Source organism: Pteronotus mesoamericanus, unplaced genomic scaffold (genome assembly GCF_021234165.1).
Source record: "Pteronotus mesoamericanus isolate MK-2021 breed Mesoamerican mustached bat unplaced genomic scaffold, CSHL_Meso_final scaffold_1066, whole genome shotgun sequence".
Classification (NCBI taxonomy): Eukaryota; Metazoa; Chordata; class Mammalia; order Chiroptera; family Mormoopidae; genus Pteronotus; species Pteronotus mesoamericanus.
Genome location: NW_026555299.1, coordinates 1,444,555 through 1,458,262, shown reverse-complemented (window position 1 = coordinate 1,458,262; position 13,708 = coordinate 1,444,555). Strand labels below are relative to the sequence as shown.

The 13,708-nt window shown below is 49.9% G+C and overlaps 1 protein-coding gene across 5 annotated transcripts in view; it reads left to right on the top strand.

Moving 5' to 3' along the window:
* The window catches only part of ATG13 (autophagy related 13), a 38,465-nt gene extending 25,026 nt beyond the window's left edge, over positions 1 to 13,439 (top strand). For 3 of the 5 annotated variants that reach the window (XM_054587069.1, XM_054587068.1, XM_054587067.1), the window contains 11 exons: positions 157 to 253; positions 590 to 688; positions 1,460 to 1,553; positions 4,372 to 4,470; positions 5,213 to 5,323; positions 5,727 to 5,863; positions 8,025 to 8,139; positions 8,622 to 8,699; positions 8,895 to 9,011; positions 9,519 to 9,647; positions 11,557 to 13,439. In XM_054587069.1, coding sequence (XP_054443044.1) covers positions 157 to 253; positions 590 to 688; positions 1,460 to 1,553; positions 4,372 to 4,470; positions 5,213 to 5,323; positions 5,727 to 5,863; positions 8,025 to 8,139; positions 8,622 to 8,699; positions 8,895 to 9,011; positions 9,519 to 9,647; positions 11,557 to 11,634 — 1,154 coding nt within the window. In that variant the 3' untranslated portion in view covers positions 11,635 to 13,439. The remainder of the gene's footprint in view (positions 1 to 156; positions 254 to 589; positions 689 to 1,459; positions 1,554 to 4,371; positions 4,471 to 5,212; positions 5,324 to 5,726; positions 5,864 to 8,024; positions 8,140 to 8,621; positions 8,700 to 8,894; positions 9,012 to 9,518; positions 9,648 to 11,556) is intronic. The other 2 variants (XM_054587070.1, XM_054587071.1) reach the window with 2 other exon arrangements.
* Positions 13,440 to 13,708: the final 269 nt, after the last annotated feature.

Genomic DNA, 13,708 nt, shown 5'->3' with positions numbered 1-13,708 from the left:
ACACACGCACACCCCCACACACACACAAAACTGACACACTCAAGGTGCTAAATGGATAATGCCTGAGATTGGATAGGCTGAGTGATTCAAGGAAAGACAGGCCGGGAGCAGTGTTAGTATTCTTTGGGGAAATGCTAATTATTTCTCTTCTCCTAGGTTTCCAGACAGTGCGTGTGGGGACAGTGGGCACCCCCGTAGGCACCATCACTCTTTCCTGTGCTTACAGAATTAACTTGGCATTCATGTCCACCAGGTGAGGAAAGAGCATTGGAATCCAAAAAAACTCTTCTAAAAATATTAAAGTTGTTTTCACCCAAACTCCATGGCTAAGGCTATAGTTCAGCTTTGCCATTGCTGAAATCAGGCAGTCCCCTTCTGAAGAATAAAATACAGAGAGAGCCCAGATGCATTGCAGAGTCCGAGTGCCTCAGAGCAGACAGTGCAGAGATGGTGGTTTATATTTAGGGCTGCGGAAGTTTCGGCTCTGATGGTTCCTGCTAATAGGGATTAGGCGAGGGGCCCCCTGAGGACTTCAGGGAGGCCGGCAAGTCATTCCTGACAAGTCCTCCAATCTGCTTTTGCTTTACAGGCAATTTGAGAGGACCCCACCCATCATGGGGATTATCATTGATCACTTTGTGGACCGACCCTATCCCAGCTCCTCACCCATGCACCCCTGCAACTACAGGTGAGGAATGTGAAGGGCACTTTCCCAAACTGCAGCTAGCAGAAGCATCTTTCTTGCACAGGTACATAGAACACCTTTATCAGCACTCACCAGTGGGCATGGGGCACCGATGGAGATCCCACATGGAGAGAAGTGGAATGACTAGCTTCCTTTTTTGCTGCTGCCTGTAAGGTAGACTGAATGTCTCAGAAAATTCTTGGACATGTTGGATCTTGACCCTAGTGATTTGACTTCGAGACTACAAGAATGGCAGTAATTTGTGTAATGTCCTTCACAAATTAAATGGTTTTCAGGTTACCATTGGCACATTTCAGTTGTACATGAGAATCAAATATCATCAAGCCTAGTTCCCTGAAAACAGAGTCTAGAATTCTTTAGAGGTTGGATTAGATGTGTATCAGGAACGATACTGCTTTTATGTGAAGGACAGGACTTCTGAAATTGGATAGGTTTGTCTTCATTAGTCTAGACGTTTATTTCACTGCAGTCTGTGGCTGACAGTTCTTTGGCCCCAGCACTGGCCAGGCTTAAGCAGATACTCTCAAATATGTCAGGTAAGATGTTTGGGTTAAAAAAAAAAGCCATTTTCAACCTGTAGATGCTGCTCTCTGGATAAGTTTGAAATTATGAAAGATTCAACACAGCTCTCTTGCTGAACCCTTACGAACTCTGCCTGAAACAACTGTTGTCACAACTTGTGTCCCTTTGTGTCCTTTCTAAAATTGACTGTCATCACCATAAAATGCATGGCTTCCTTTCCCCTCACTACAGAACCACTGGTGAGGACCCCGGAGTAACATATCCTTCTGTAGAAGATTCGCAAGAAGTGTGCACCACCTCTTTTTCCACCTCCCCGCCGTCCCAGGTAGGGGGAAGCGGGTTCTGGGGAATGATTGGCGGTGGTTATTTGGCACATGTATGGGCCTTATGGAATGGTGTCAGAATTGTATATATATGTGTATGTATGTGTGTGGGGGGGGGTGTGAATTACATAAAATATATATGTATTATAGAATATAAAATATTATATATAATATATATCCCAATATATAAAAAATATTGTTTATGCTCTTTGGTGTCAAAATTTAGATAGTTTCTTGTGGTGGTGGTGGTGGTGATTGTTCCGAGGGGGTTCTTTTAAGCAGTGAGGAAGAACCTTGTTGTCCAGCAGGTAATATTGCCGTGACCAGTCGTAACCCACAAGATTACATGTAACCTTTACCTTCCTGGGGACATCTTAAATAAAACTCCCTAGAGAAATCAGTCACAGAATTCCATATGCATGCTCATACCAAAGAGATACTGTAGCCTACAGTTGTTAATTTGGGAGCTCTTTCTCATTTGAAGTGGTTCCTGAAAATGGAAGGAGCATGAAAGGAGCCAGTAATTTAGCATAAAATGCCAGTAAGAAACCAGCAGTTCAGTTTTTCTTAATAGTTGACACATATTTCTGCCCATCTGTATTCTCCAAGCATTTTAACCATTAACTTTTCCACTTGAGTCCATCTTCAGTGTCAAATTGAATTTTCAATAAAACACAGGCTCCAAACAAAGTTCTCAGATTCCTAAGAGGGAGTGCCTGTGTGGTCTTGCTGTATAGCCGTCCACGGACTGAGACTGCTTCAGCTCAGGAAGCGTTTTTGCCAGCTGACCGAATTGCAGGGCCCTTCTCTTCCCTCCCGCCCTAGGTCACGCGTCTTCTGGCTCGCTCCCTGCCTGCAGGCCCCTGCCCTGCCTGCCCATCCTCTCTATTCCCTCCTCTTTGGCTCTCGTGCTGGACAGTTTCTTCTGAACCAGCTCTGTTCTCCTTTTCTTTAAACTAGGCCCAGATTGTCCCCTCTCGCCATCTTATTTTGGGGACCCAGCAAATTAATTAGCTATCCATAAGTTTTATTTTCTGTGTTTTTCAAAATAAGAAAAAAATTAAATTTATTTCATCCTGGGTTGTCAGGAGATACTGGATTAAAATTATGGTTCTAATCTGTTTCAAAAGCAGAAGTTAGGGACCAAAGCTAACTTAATGTGTGTAAAGGACATTCAAAATCCATGGATCACCGTTATTTCTGTTGTCCCAACTTAGAGTTTTAAATAGGTGCTTGTAAAGTTGCCTGGACGTTTTGGTTTAGGGGTACGGGGATTATTATTCCCCTCTCCACATTAACATATGGAGGCATGAGTGCCGCCCTTGCTCTGGGAGGGGTAGCTTCTGGTACACTTACTGACATGGAGTAATGCCAACCCAAAACGGGGGGAAGCCCACTTTCTTAATAGTGCACATTAGTGGGAGTAGATTATTTTTTAGATAATAAAATGTGAGTATGTCAAGTTTAATGTTCATTAAAGTTTTGTTTTATAAGTGATAAATTCATCATCAATAAATAAAGTTGTGACTTGAGAGATGTAAGGGATGGTCATGCTAGGCCCTAACAAATCAATTTGTCTCTTTCTCTGATACAGTGGAAATATTACGCAGCTCCAAAAGTAAAGGGAAGTTAAGTAGTTTCTGCATCTGACGTTTGCATAAAAGTTTGTTGGTCTGTGTGTAAGGAGAGCCTATCTTTTTTCATGATATCAGTTGCCTGTTCTGTCTTGTCACAGTTGAAAAGTATATCACATCAAGATCTCGATTCTGGGCACCCCATGGGTGAGCCCTGTTCCTAGCCCCAAATACCTCTAATCAAGGCTGGTACAATTTGGTGCAGAAGTACACATTTTGAATGGAGAGAGGAAATCCTTTGTGATCAGGGAGTTGCATGATTGTTCAACAACTTCTATTTGAGCTTTTGCTAGAGTTCAGTAAATACAGGTTAATGTGATGTTTGTTTCACTAACAAAATAGGGATCATTTTGTCATTTGGGCACAGAGTTGAGTGAATAAATAGTTGTGACCCTGAACCTGCAACTATGACTTTAAGGTCCTACCTTCAATTCTAAAGCAGTGGTGAGACTTACTAAAGCTGGAACCGCAAGACCCAAAATAATCATCATGCCCATAATTAGCTTTGAAATCATGAGTTTTGAAAGTGCCCCAGTTTTTGCTCCACCAAATCTGCTACCCCGTCAGGGACTGTAAGAATACACACATGCGCATGGGTGCGCACACTCAGCCAGCTCTGTGCCTGCGTCTGTACACACCCACTCATCTCCCTGGGGATGGCGTAGGAGAGTGCAGCTGGGTACCTGAGTGTTTGAAAGTACCAGCCAACAAATGTTAACTTTTTAAACCTGTCCCTGAAGATTCTGGGTCCAAGGAAAAGGCATTCTAACATTTCGGTCTCAGTTTCCTCATTCGCCCTTAGTACACCTTGTGGCTGCTCTTGGGCCCTTCCTGTTGGAGGTCTTTCTGTAATGTCCTCCCGTCCTCTTGACTAAAGACAGGCTAAAGCTTGGTTCCAATTTCTTTGTTTTGCTAAGTCATTGCAGCCTGACCCAGCTGTGTTTTCCGCCTGCTCACTGGGAGACATGCGCGCAGCGGAGCCCCCTGGGATACACATCTGTCCAGCCTTCCAAGCTGTCCACTGGGAGGGCGGTCACGCAGCTTTCTCCCTGCCTCACGCCTGACTTCCGTCGTGCGTTTCAGCCTCTGTTGCTACTGCTCCTCAGAGTGTTTTTCACCTCTTTCTCAAGGCCCTTTTCTTTTTTCTTCTCTTGTTTCTCCTGTCTCTGTTTGTATCTGTGCACAGTGTGTGTTTACTGTCACAAAGGCACATTTTCAGACCCCTACTCCTGTGGTGACGGATACCCTGAGGGTCCCCATGGCAGGACTGGCCTTTTCCCATCAAGTGAGTCCACTGGGAAGAAGGGGATAAATCACATGGCATCTTTTTATTTAAAAATTGTGAATAAAGTACAGGGTAGAGCTATTAGAACGTCCCCAAGTGTTCTGTGGGTTATTTTGAGGGTTGGTAATTGATTTTTAACAGGACATAGCAGAGCAGCCCAAAATAGAATTTTTCATTTGCCCCCCCCCCGCGCCGCCAATTGATGTGAAAAATACATGGAGTTATTTATATCTTATTTCCAAATAAACAATCCAAGAGTGGTATCTTTCTATTTCAACATAAATAGGAACCCTCCCATACACAGTGGTGAGGGAGGGTGTGATTAGAGAAGACGCCTGATGTTTCTGAGGGATCTCAAGGACAACGTAGAAAATAGAATGACCTGGGAAAAGCTGATGACTTTGGCTCCCAAGTTCTGCCCAGGCTTGTGCTCCACAGATCAGCCGGGCTGGGAACAGAAACAGCAAGCTTAGAAAAGGGGAGCAAGGGCGCCATCGCGGGCCTCTCTAAGGCTGCAGAGCTGGGAACCTCAGTCCCACTGCAGCGTCTGTTGTTTCTTCTAAAAGGAAACGGCCTGGTCTGCCCTTAACCCTCACGTTAGGCCCCTTGTACCGTGAAGGTGTAGATGAGGACCTGTCCCCTACTTCTTTCTCAGCTGATCTTGCTCATTAGCTGTACTCTAGGAACGCCTGTTTTTTCCTCCTCCTTTTCCTCTGCCTCTCTTTGTTTTTCTCTTGCTTAGCTCTCAAGCTCTCGCCTTTCCTATCAGCCTGCCGCTCTGGGCGTTGGATCAGCTGACCTGGCTTATCCAGTAGTGTTTGCTGCTGGCTTAAACACCACACATCCTCACCAGGTATCTTTAAAGATGGGGAGGACCCTGGGGGTTCCTGCGCTGCCTCCCTACCCTGAGGCAGCTGAGAGGCCTCTGGAGATACCAGTTTCATTTTAAGTGTTTGGAAGCAAAGCTCTTCTGTGAGTTCGGAGAACTAACATGACTCTGAGAGGAAAGAGCCTCTTAAACTTCAGAAAGGAAAGAAGCGCTTCCCGAGTGGTTCTCCCTCTTTCCTTCTGTAGCGATCACCGGGCATGGCCCCCATTAACTGAGTCCCAGAGAGAGTAAAGAGCCGAGGCTTCCTGCTCACTAGATGGCAGCACTGGTGACGGACAAGCTTCAAAGCAGACACCATCATGCTGGGCCGGAGGGTCTTCTGTCTGAGGCTGCCGCAGTTCACTGTATTTTTCCGTTTTTCCTAAAGTTGATGGTTCCTGGAAAGGAAGGTGGGGTACCGCTTCCTCCCAGCCAGCCTGCCCATGGTGCCCAGGCTGATCAGGAGAGACTGGCAACCTATACCCCTTCTGACGTGGCTCACTGTGCTGCCACACCTTCCAGCAGGTGAGTTCACCACTCGGCCCTGCCGCTGCTCAGGACAACCAGGGCCTGTCCTCCCCGGCACTTCCTTATTAGGTGTTAGTAAAGAGCGGCTTGCAGCCTTGGCTCAGGCTTGGCATTTGCACTCCAGATGAGCAGCCCTTTAAGTTCCTGATAAGAATCTCATGCTCCAGCTGGTATGTAAGGAAGCTGACCCCTGCAGCTTCACTGCTGACAGCAAACAGCAGGGCTTGGCCTTCTACCAGGTTCATCCAGTGGATGTTTTTCAGATGTTTTTCTTCTACCCCAAGATTTATTCCCTTGGTCTTCATTGTCTCCTGAGGACCAGAACAGGGTGTTTACTGGGAAGTCTGAGACCCCAGTGTACCTGCAGTGGTCGTTAGGGTTGATATTCTTCTACTATGTGTGTGCCTCGTGGAGGTCATTTAGAAACAACTATTTTTTCTCATTAAAAATTTTTTAAAATCTTTATATTTCTTGATAAAGTACAGAAGCGATATGTTCTGTGAAATTTAAATTAAAAAGAAATTAAGTAGAAAATGAAAGTTTCATAATCCCACCCTGCAAAAATCACCACTGTTACCTCTTTTTAAAAGACAGAGGATCTCAGAAGGATCAAGTAGTTTGCCTGAGAGCGGTTAGCTTGCAGAGTGGCCAGGCACAGGCCAAGCTTCTCAGGCCTCAAGTCCATGCTCACTCTTTCCATTGTACTCGGCGTTCTCCCGTGGGAAGCCGGGCCGTCTTGATCTGACCTGCCCTCCCGTGCCTGGAAGGCCCCCGGAGGTAATGACGTTGATCGCCCTGCCACATCCTAATGAACTTTTGGATAATAGAAATTCCTGGGGTTTTTTGTTTTATTTTGGTTTTGTTTTTTCATTTCCACAGTGGAGTGGTGGGAGGGGATTGTTTGGAAAATGAAATTTTTGCACCATCCATCAGGAAAAAATAATTACTTTGACTCCTGACTTCCCAGACTTCCACCCTCTTCTCCCTCCTCATTAGATAAGGAAGACCCTGTTCGTCATCGGGCACGCTAGTTTTCTGAGCCTCACCTCTGGGGGCATGTCCAGGAGTAGCTAAAGATGGAGGACCCTGAGTCGGAGGCTCTTACATGCAGGTGATCGGAGCTCCGGCCTCTCCTCAGTGCCGGTCCTCCCTGCTGGCTGGAGTCCGGAAGCCACTTGGCGTTCACAGCCCTCCTCCCGGCCTTGAGCCCCAGCTTTTGGCCAGAGGGACTTTTCTATCCCTGCTGCTCACAGGGCAGTGACTATTGGTCTGACACCCACAATATGGGACCCTGCTTTTGCTGCTTGGAGCGCCCTCCTATCATCCAGGGCTCAGCACCAGTGTGGAGGGCTGACGGGGGTCAGTGGGAACAGCCGGACTGAGTGTACCGTTGACGGACCCTGCTGAACGGAGGGGTGACCGGGGGTGCAGGGAGGGGAGGGAATGTGATGCGGAGCACAGAGGACCCCGGCCCAGGGCCACGGGTAGGAAAGCTCTGGCTGTCCAGAGGCTCAAATTTGGGACTCCTCTTGACTTGGCATAATGGCACTGTTGCTTGTGAGGTAAGACATGAATTTAATATTTTACTGTAAACTATACCATCTTATGGTATTTTTAGATAACTCAGCAAAACAAAAATAAGGAGATGGAGAATAGCTAAAATCTTGAGTCTATCCAATATTTAAATTACAGTGTATGGGAGTGGCTTGCCTATGTGTACAATCACTACATGCATGGTAACTGAATCTACTTGGTGTTTCATATAAGCAGGGGTGTCCAGCCTTTTGGCATCTCTAGGCCACACTGGAAGAAGAAGAGTTGTCTTGGCCACACATTGAATACATTGCGACGTGTAATCACAAAAAATATCTCATAATGTTTTAAGTAAATTTACGATTTTGTGTTGGGCCACATTCATAGCCATTGGACACCCTGCTTTAACAATTGTAACACTGAATTTCACTCTCATATCCCCTCAACTCAAAAGGGAGGGTGCCATGGCAGGAGCCAGGCCACGCATGGCCATTTCCCACCACGTGGGCGGATGGGGACATCTCGCACCCTAGACCATAGCCCCAAAAGAGGGTGGAGTTACGGGGAACCAAGTAGGCTCTCCTGTGGTTTGAGAATGGGTATCAATGTTGTCTTTCTTCTCCAGCGAGGATACTGAAACTGTATCGAACAGCAGCGAGGGACGGGCCTCTCCCCACGATGTCTTGGAGACCATCTTTGCCCGGAAAGTGGGGGCTTTTGTCAACAAACCCATCAACCAGGTGAGTCATGTCTGAGTGAGGCCTTACAGGTAGGTGTCTTAACCTGAGATCTGTGCAGCCACTGCCATTAGCTGCACATCATGTATGCATGTGGTGAATTTTTTTGCGAAGAGGGTTAATAACCTGTGACACCCCTCCAGAAAAAGTTGAGAACTATCCTGTGATCTTTCTCTTAAGCCTCCCACAGGAGAGGGAGGCAAGACACTACTAACGCACACAGTACGCTCACGGGCCGTTGCCTCAGCCTGACTCGAAATAGGAGGTCCCTCCTCAGCCCTGCTGGCGAGCAGTTGTTACTGAATTACTGTGGGCCTGTGATGGGAGGCGGTGGGAACCGGGGGGTTTCTATCATAGGACCCAGAGGGGCAGTGTGGTCAACCTGGCTGTGACCTCGCTGGGCTTCCAGGCTTTTGGCATCCTCTATGGAAGCATGTGAGCTGGGGGTGGGGCAGGCACTGATGCGTTGTTCTGTGGCTCTTAAGGTGACCTTGACGAGTTTGGACATACCCTTTGCCATGTTTGCTCCCAAGAATTTAGACTTGGAGGATGTCGATCCCATGGTGAGTGGAAAGTTTCCAGTGAGATAGTGCCTGTGCCTCCTGGGCCCATCACTGTCCCTCCGCAGACCGTTAAGCATGCCCCAGGGCCTAGGGCTTTGCAGCCAGGGTTGGGTCCCTTATAAAACCCCAGACTGCTAACAGTAACTGCCCCCGATGCACAGAGCCAGCCCCTTCCTCTGCTTTATCCTGCACCAGGTGAATCCCCCAGACTCCCCAGAGACGGAGTCCCCGCTCCAGGGCAGCCTGCACTCTGAGGGTTCCAGCGGGGGCAGCAGCGGCCACACCCACGATGACTTTGTCATGGTCGACTTCGTAAGTTGCTGTCGCCCTCCTTTGCTGCCCCAGGGGAAGTAAACCTAGACAGGCATCAGAGGGGCCAGTGTGGACAGACAGGACGGGACAGGTGGGCACGTGGCTGGGCAGTGTCGAGGGGAACCTGCCTCAGAGCCTGCTTAGGGAGACATTTGGAGGCCAGTGGACAATGAGGCATTTTGTGCCATGTCTCTGGTTGACATTGATAATGCAGTTCAGCTCTAAATGGGGATTTTCCAGTAGGTTCTGTTCACGCTTGAATGGTTAGTCCTGTGCTAAGGAAAGGCGTGTAAAGGAAGGTGGCCCAAGCCTAACCAGAGAAGAGGACTGTTCTCAGCAGGATTAGAAATCAGCTGCCCAGAGAAGAAAAGGCATAGACTTCTCTTCCTAACACGAGCCTGGAGCAGCCTTTTCTTTGATACTTGTTGGAAGGAAACAGAGTTGTTCATCTCTGCTTTTCCTCAGTGTTCATGGTAAGCTAAATTGAGTCTGGTCTTGTTTTTGAAGAAACCAGCTTTTTCTAAAGACGACATTCTTCCCATGGACTTGGGGACCTTCTATCGTGAATTTCAGAACCCTCCTCAGCTGAGCAGCCTCTCCATAGATATCGGGGCACAGTCCATGGCTGAGGACTTGGTATGGAAACCCCTTCCCCTTCCCCACCTCATCCTCTGACCTCCCTTTCCCCTTTGATGTCATTTCTGCTCCACAGACCTAGAAATTTCTGTTACACTCCCCAACGCCACGCCTCCCATCCTCCCTGTGACGGGAAAGAGATGGTTTTAGACCATTGTCTTTTTTCATGATTCCACCTGAGATTTGCATTTTGTCGAGTAGGCAGTATCTTGAATATGCTTGCACTCACTTTTTGCACAGCATTTCTTACAAGTCGCCAGTGGTGGTGGTGGTGGTGGTGGTGCCTGACGCCTTCTGCTGGCTGATGCCACTGAGCCGCGCTGCTCCCGCAGCTCTCCGTGCCGCAGTTCGGCTTGCCAGGCGGGGCCAGGGCGGCGGAGCCAGGGCGGCGGAGCCCTGAGGCCCTAAGCACCGCGCCCCCGCCTGCTCCTTAGAGAGGCCGTTCCCTCAGCTGTAGTTCCTGTGTTTGGGCGGTGTCCCGGCACTGACAGCGATGACCGCCTCTCCCCTTGGGGTGGTCTCTGTTTTCTGCCTCCCCGTGGCCGAGGAGTACCCTGAACAGCCTCCGACCGTGGGTGCCCCAGGTCATGGGATGCCAGGGTCCCTCTGCCTCAGGTGGGGATATCACCTCCTTCATTGAAATTACAGGAATGGCTCTAAGAATAGCTCCATTGATTGCTTTAAACAAGCATGCTCCGTAATGACAATACAGTAATAATACCGTTATTATTAACATTTATTGAGGCTTTTGTAGGTGCCAGGCATTTTTCTAAGTGCTTTACATGATTCTTCAACAACTCCAAGAGAATGGTTTTCCCCTTATCCCAGTTTACAAATGAGAAAACTGACACTGTGACCAAAGAACTTGCCCATAGTCACACTGAACATGCAAAACAAAGCTTTGATCCCAGAGAGTCTGGCTTCTGGTTTTAGGCTTTTAACCACCAATGGTGCCCCCATCCTCCGACTTAAAAAGTGTTCAGAAGGAACTGGCGTCTGAAGGCGCTCTGAGGGACGCAGCAGCCGTCCCAGCTGCTTGCCCGCCCTCCACACCCACCCGGGCTGTCTGGTGTGTCTGGGCCACGGTGAAGGTTCTGGGGCACCACCTCCTCAAGTGCCTGGTGCTTCTCAGGAAATCTGGTCGTTTAAACCAGGGGTGTCCGGCCCTTTGGCATCTCTGTGCCACACTGGAAGAGGAAGAGTTGTCTTGGGCCCCACAGTAAATAGGTTGCCACACAGAATCACAAGAAATCTCCTAATGTTTAAAGTAAGTTTACGATTTTGTGTTGGGCCACACTCATAGCCATTCTGGGGTGCAGGTTGGACACTCCTGGAACTTGAAACTCTTCACATGCAAATTCTTCAATGGAGATAGACCAAGGGATCAGGGTCAGATTTTTTTTTTTTTTTTAAATAGCTGATACCTGAGGGCAGTTGAACGTAGTTCCTTATAGTTCTATTTTCTTTTTTATTCTTTCACCCTGCCCCTCCTCCACTGGTGTCGAGATGCAGGTTCCCAGGCCTCACCGCAGACCTGCTGAGTCAGGGTATTTTAGGAGTGCGGTTGGGATTGCCTTGTTCATGGGCCTCCCAGGGGGTGCTGGTGCCCAGCACAGGGTGTGAAGAAATCTTTCATTGTTGGTGTGGTCCTTTTCTAGCTCACTAAGTGCGTGGGCCACTTGGATTCCCTAGGCTGCCCTATCAACACCCCTCTCTAGCCCCCACAAAACCCTGAAGCCCTCTCTCTGCTGCCTACTCAGCTGCCCTGAATTCTCCTGTGCTATCAGCCAGCACTGCTGAGCCGAGCTCGTGCTGTGCTCCCTTCTTCGTTCAGGCCAGGGTGGCTGGGCTGGCTGCCTCTTCGAGGCCCTGCCTGAATGAGCAACTCTTTTCTCCCCTCCTGGTACAGGACTCACTCCCAGAGAAGCTGGCTGTGCACGAGAAGAATGTCCGAGAATTTGATGCCTTTGTAGAAACCCTGCAGTAAAAGTTGGTGCCCTCGAGTACCAGCAGCAACCCCCTTTCGTGGTCCCAGGAGACAGAGAGCCTCCTACTCATCAGCTGCTCCCGTCCCTCGTCCTGCTCCAAGCCAGGTGGAGGGAGGTTGGTTTCCCCCACAGGGACCCAGAGACCCCTGCTCTCACCTCCTGGATTCTCCGTGGCAGCAGTCAAGCCTAGTTAGAGCATTAGAAAGGGCTCGCCCTCTGGCCTTGGAGATGGGAAGACCTTTTGCAGCAAAGGGGCCGTCTGCAGGGCCGTCTGCTTCCACTGCCCATCAGCAGCTGCTTTCCTGAGGCTGCCATCTCGTCCTCCTGCTGCTGGGCCCCCGCCCCAGGCCTGCCCTGCAGCTGGCCCCTCCCCTGCCTGCCTGCCCGCCCCACTCTTACCACCAACCATTTGACATTCCAGCTGGTGGCCCAGAGACTAGTATGGGGGCAGAAAGAGGAAGGAGACATTGTGGGAGGAAGAAGGAAGTGCTTCTTCAGGCTGTCTTCGTCGTCTCCTTTAGTTCTATATCCTCTTCCTCTCTCCCTCCTTTTGCCCCTGTGCCTGTATTTTTGGCAATATGACGCCTTCTGCCCAAGATGAGAACTCTGAAGTCAGCCATCCCCCGCCTCCCAAAGGCTGTGCCAGCCCCTCCCTTAACAGAAGGCCTGGGCAGCCCTGGCGGCTGCCTGTGCTCGGCTTCCCGGCCCTGCAGAAACAGCCCTGTGTTTCTGGGCCTGGGGTCATAGTACATGGTGGCTCTTCTCGTCTCTCCCCTCCCCATTGCTGCTCCTTGGTTATAGGACATGGTAAATATTTATTACTTTCAAAGACAGATATTTTATAGAGAAAATATGTTTCAGATTAGATGTTTTCACTTGGGGAAGGTGATGGGCCTCCTCCTGGGGCGGGACCTCCTCCTGTGGAGGTTCCTCAGAGTCCAGGCTGCTGCTCTGGGGACCTTCCTTCCCATGCACGTAAGGTGGGAGCCAACACAGGCTGGCGGGGGCGACAGACCCTCCCAGGCTTGCTTCGTTTGAACTGACAACAGGCTCTACCTTGGACGCCTCCGTATTTCTGGTGAGAGCCTTGGATCGCTCAGCTTCTGCAGAGTGACTGACTTTGTTCTGGCAGCCCAGGAAGCCTTGAGTGCTAAATGTGGCAACTCCCTGGAGTTGTGCCACATACAGTGCCCACCGGTGAGCCTGGGGGAGTCCAGGGGGGCCCATCCTACTGGGGTACTTATTCCTGTTTCTCAGGGCTGGGTTATGGGCCCTTCCCTCCTTTCCCCTGGGCCTGGCCACCACCTTCCTTTAACCCCGGGGTCTGTGTACTGCCCTGAGGTTAACTGGTTGCATTGGTTCCTTGTTGAGAAACTAACGCCGGGCATATGATCGACCGAACCCTTTGGGTGGTGTTACCTGAGTAAGCCAGGTGCCTAGCTTCACCCACCTAAGCCACCTGTCCCTCTCCCGGCCTAACTGGTAGTCGTGGCCGTGGAAAACTGGGCCTGCCCCGTTCCTCCTGGTCCACCTGGGGTATTCATTGGGAGCATCTGTTCTGCAGTGGCGCATGTGGCCCTCAATTGCTTGTTAGTTGCATGTGACATCGTTCCCACCTACCAGGCTGACCTCTGAGGTCCTCGGTGGGCTCTCATGCTGTCTCCATCAGGCTGAGCCCTGCCCCTGTGCGCGTGCTCTGCTGCCACAGAGAAATGTGCCCAGCAGTGGTGTCCAGCTGGCCCTCCTGTCCTTGGGGTAGAGCACACCGGTGGCCGGCTAAACCAACCAGATTTACCCCCAGTGTCTCAGCCACTGCCCTCCTTTTGAGGCCAAGCATGGAAAGGCCTGTTCGTGTTAGCTGTTGTCCTCTTTGACTTCTAATAGTTGGCCTGTGCAGGCAGCAGCCTTTCTTCGGGATCCCTTCAGGGAGAGGCCAGGCGGGCTGAGCATTGACCTTGAGCTGAGCCTTGGGAGGAGCAGAGCGATTGTCACGGCCGGCCCTTGCCCTCAGCCCTGTAAAGGGGAAGGCGTGAGCCCTGGACTGACTGCGGGCGTGGGGCTGGGAGCGGTCAT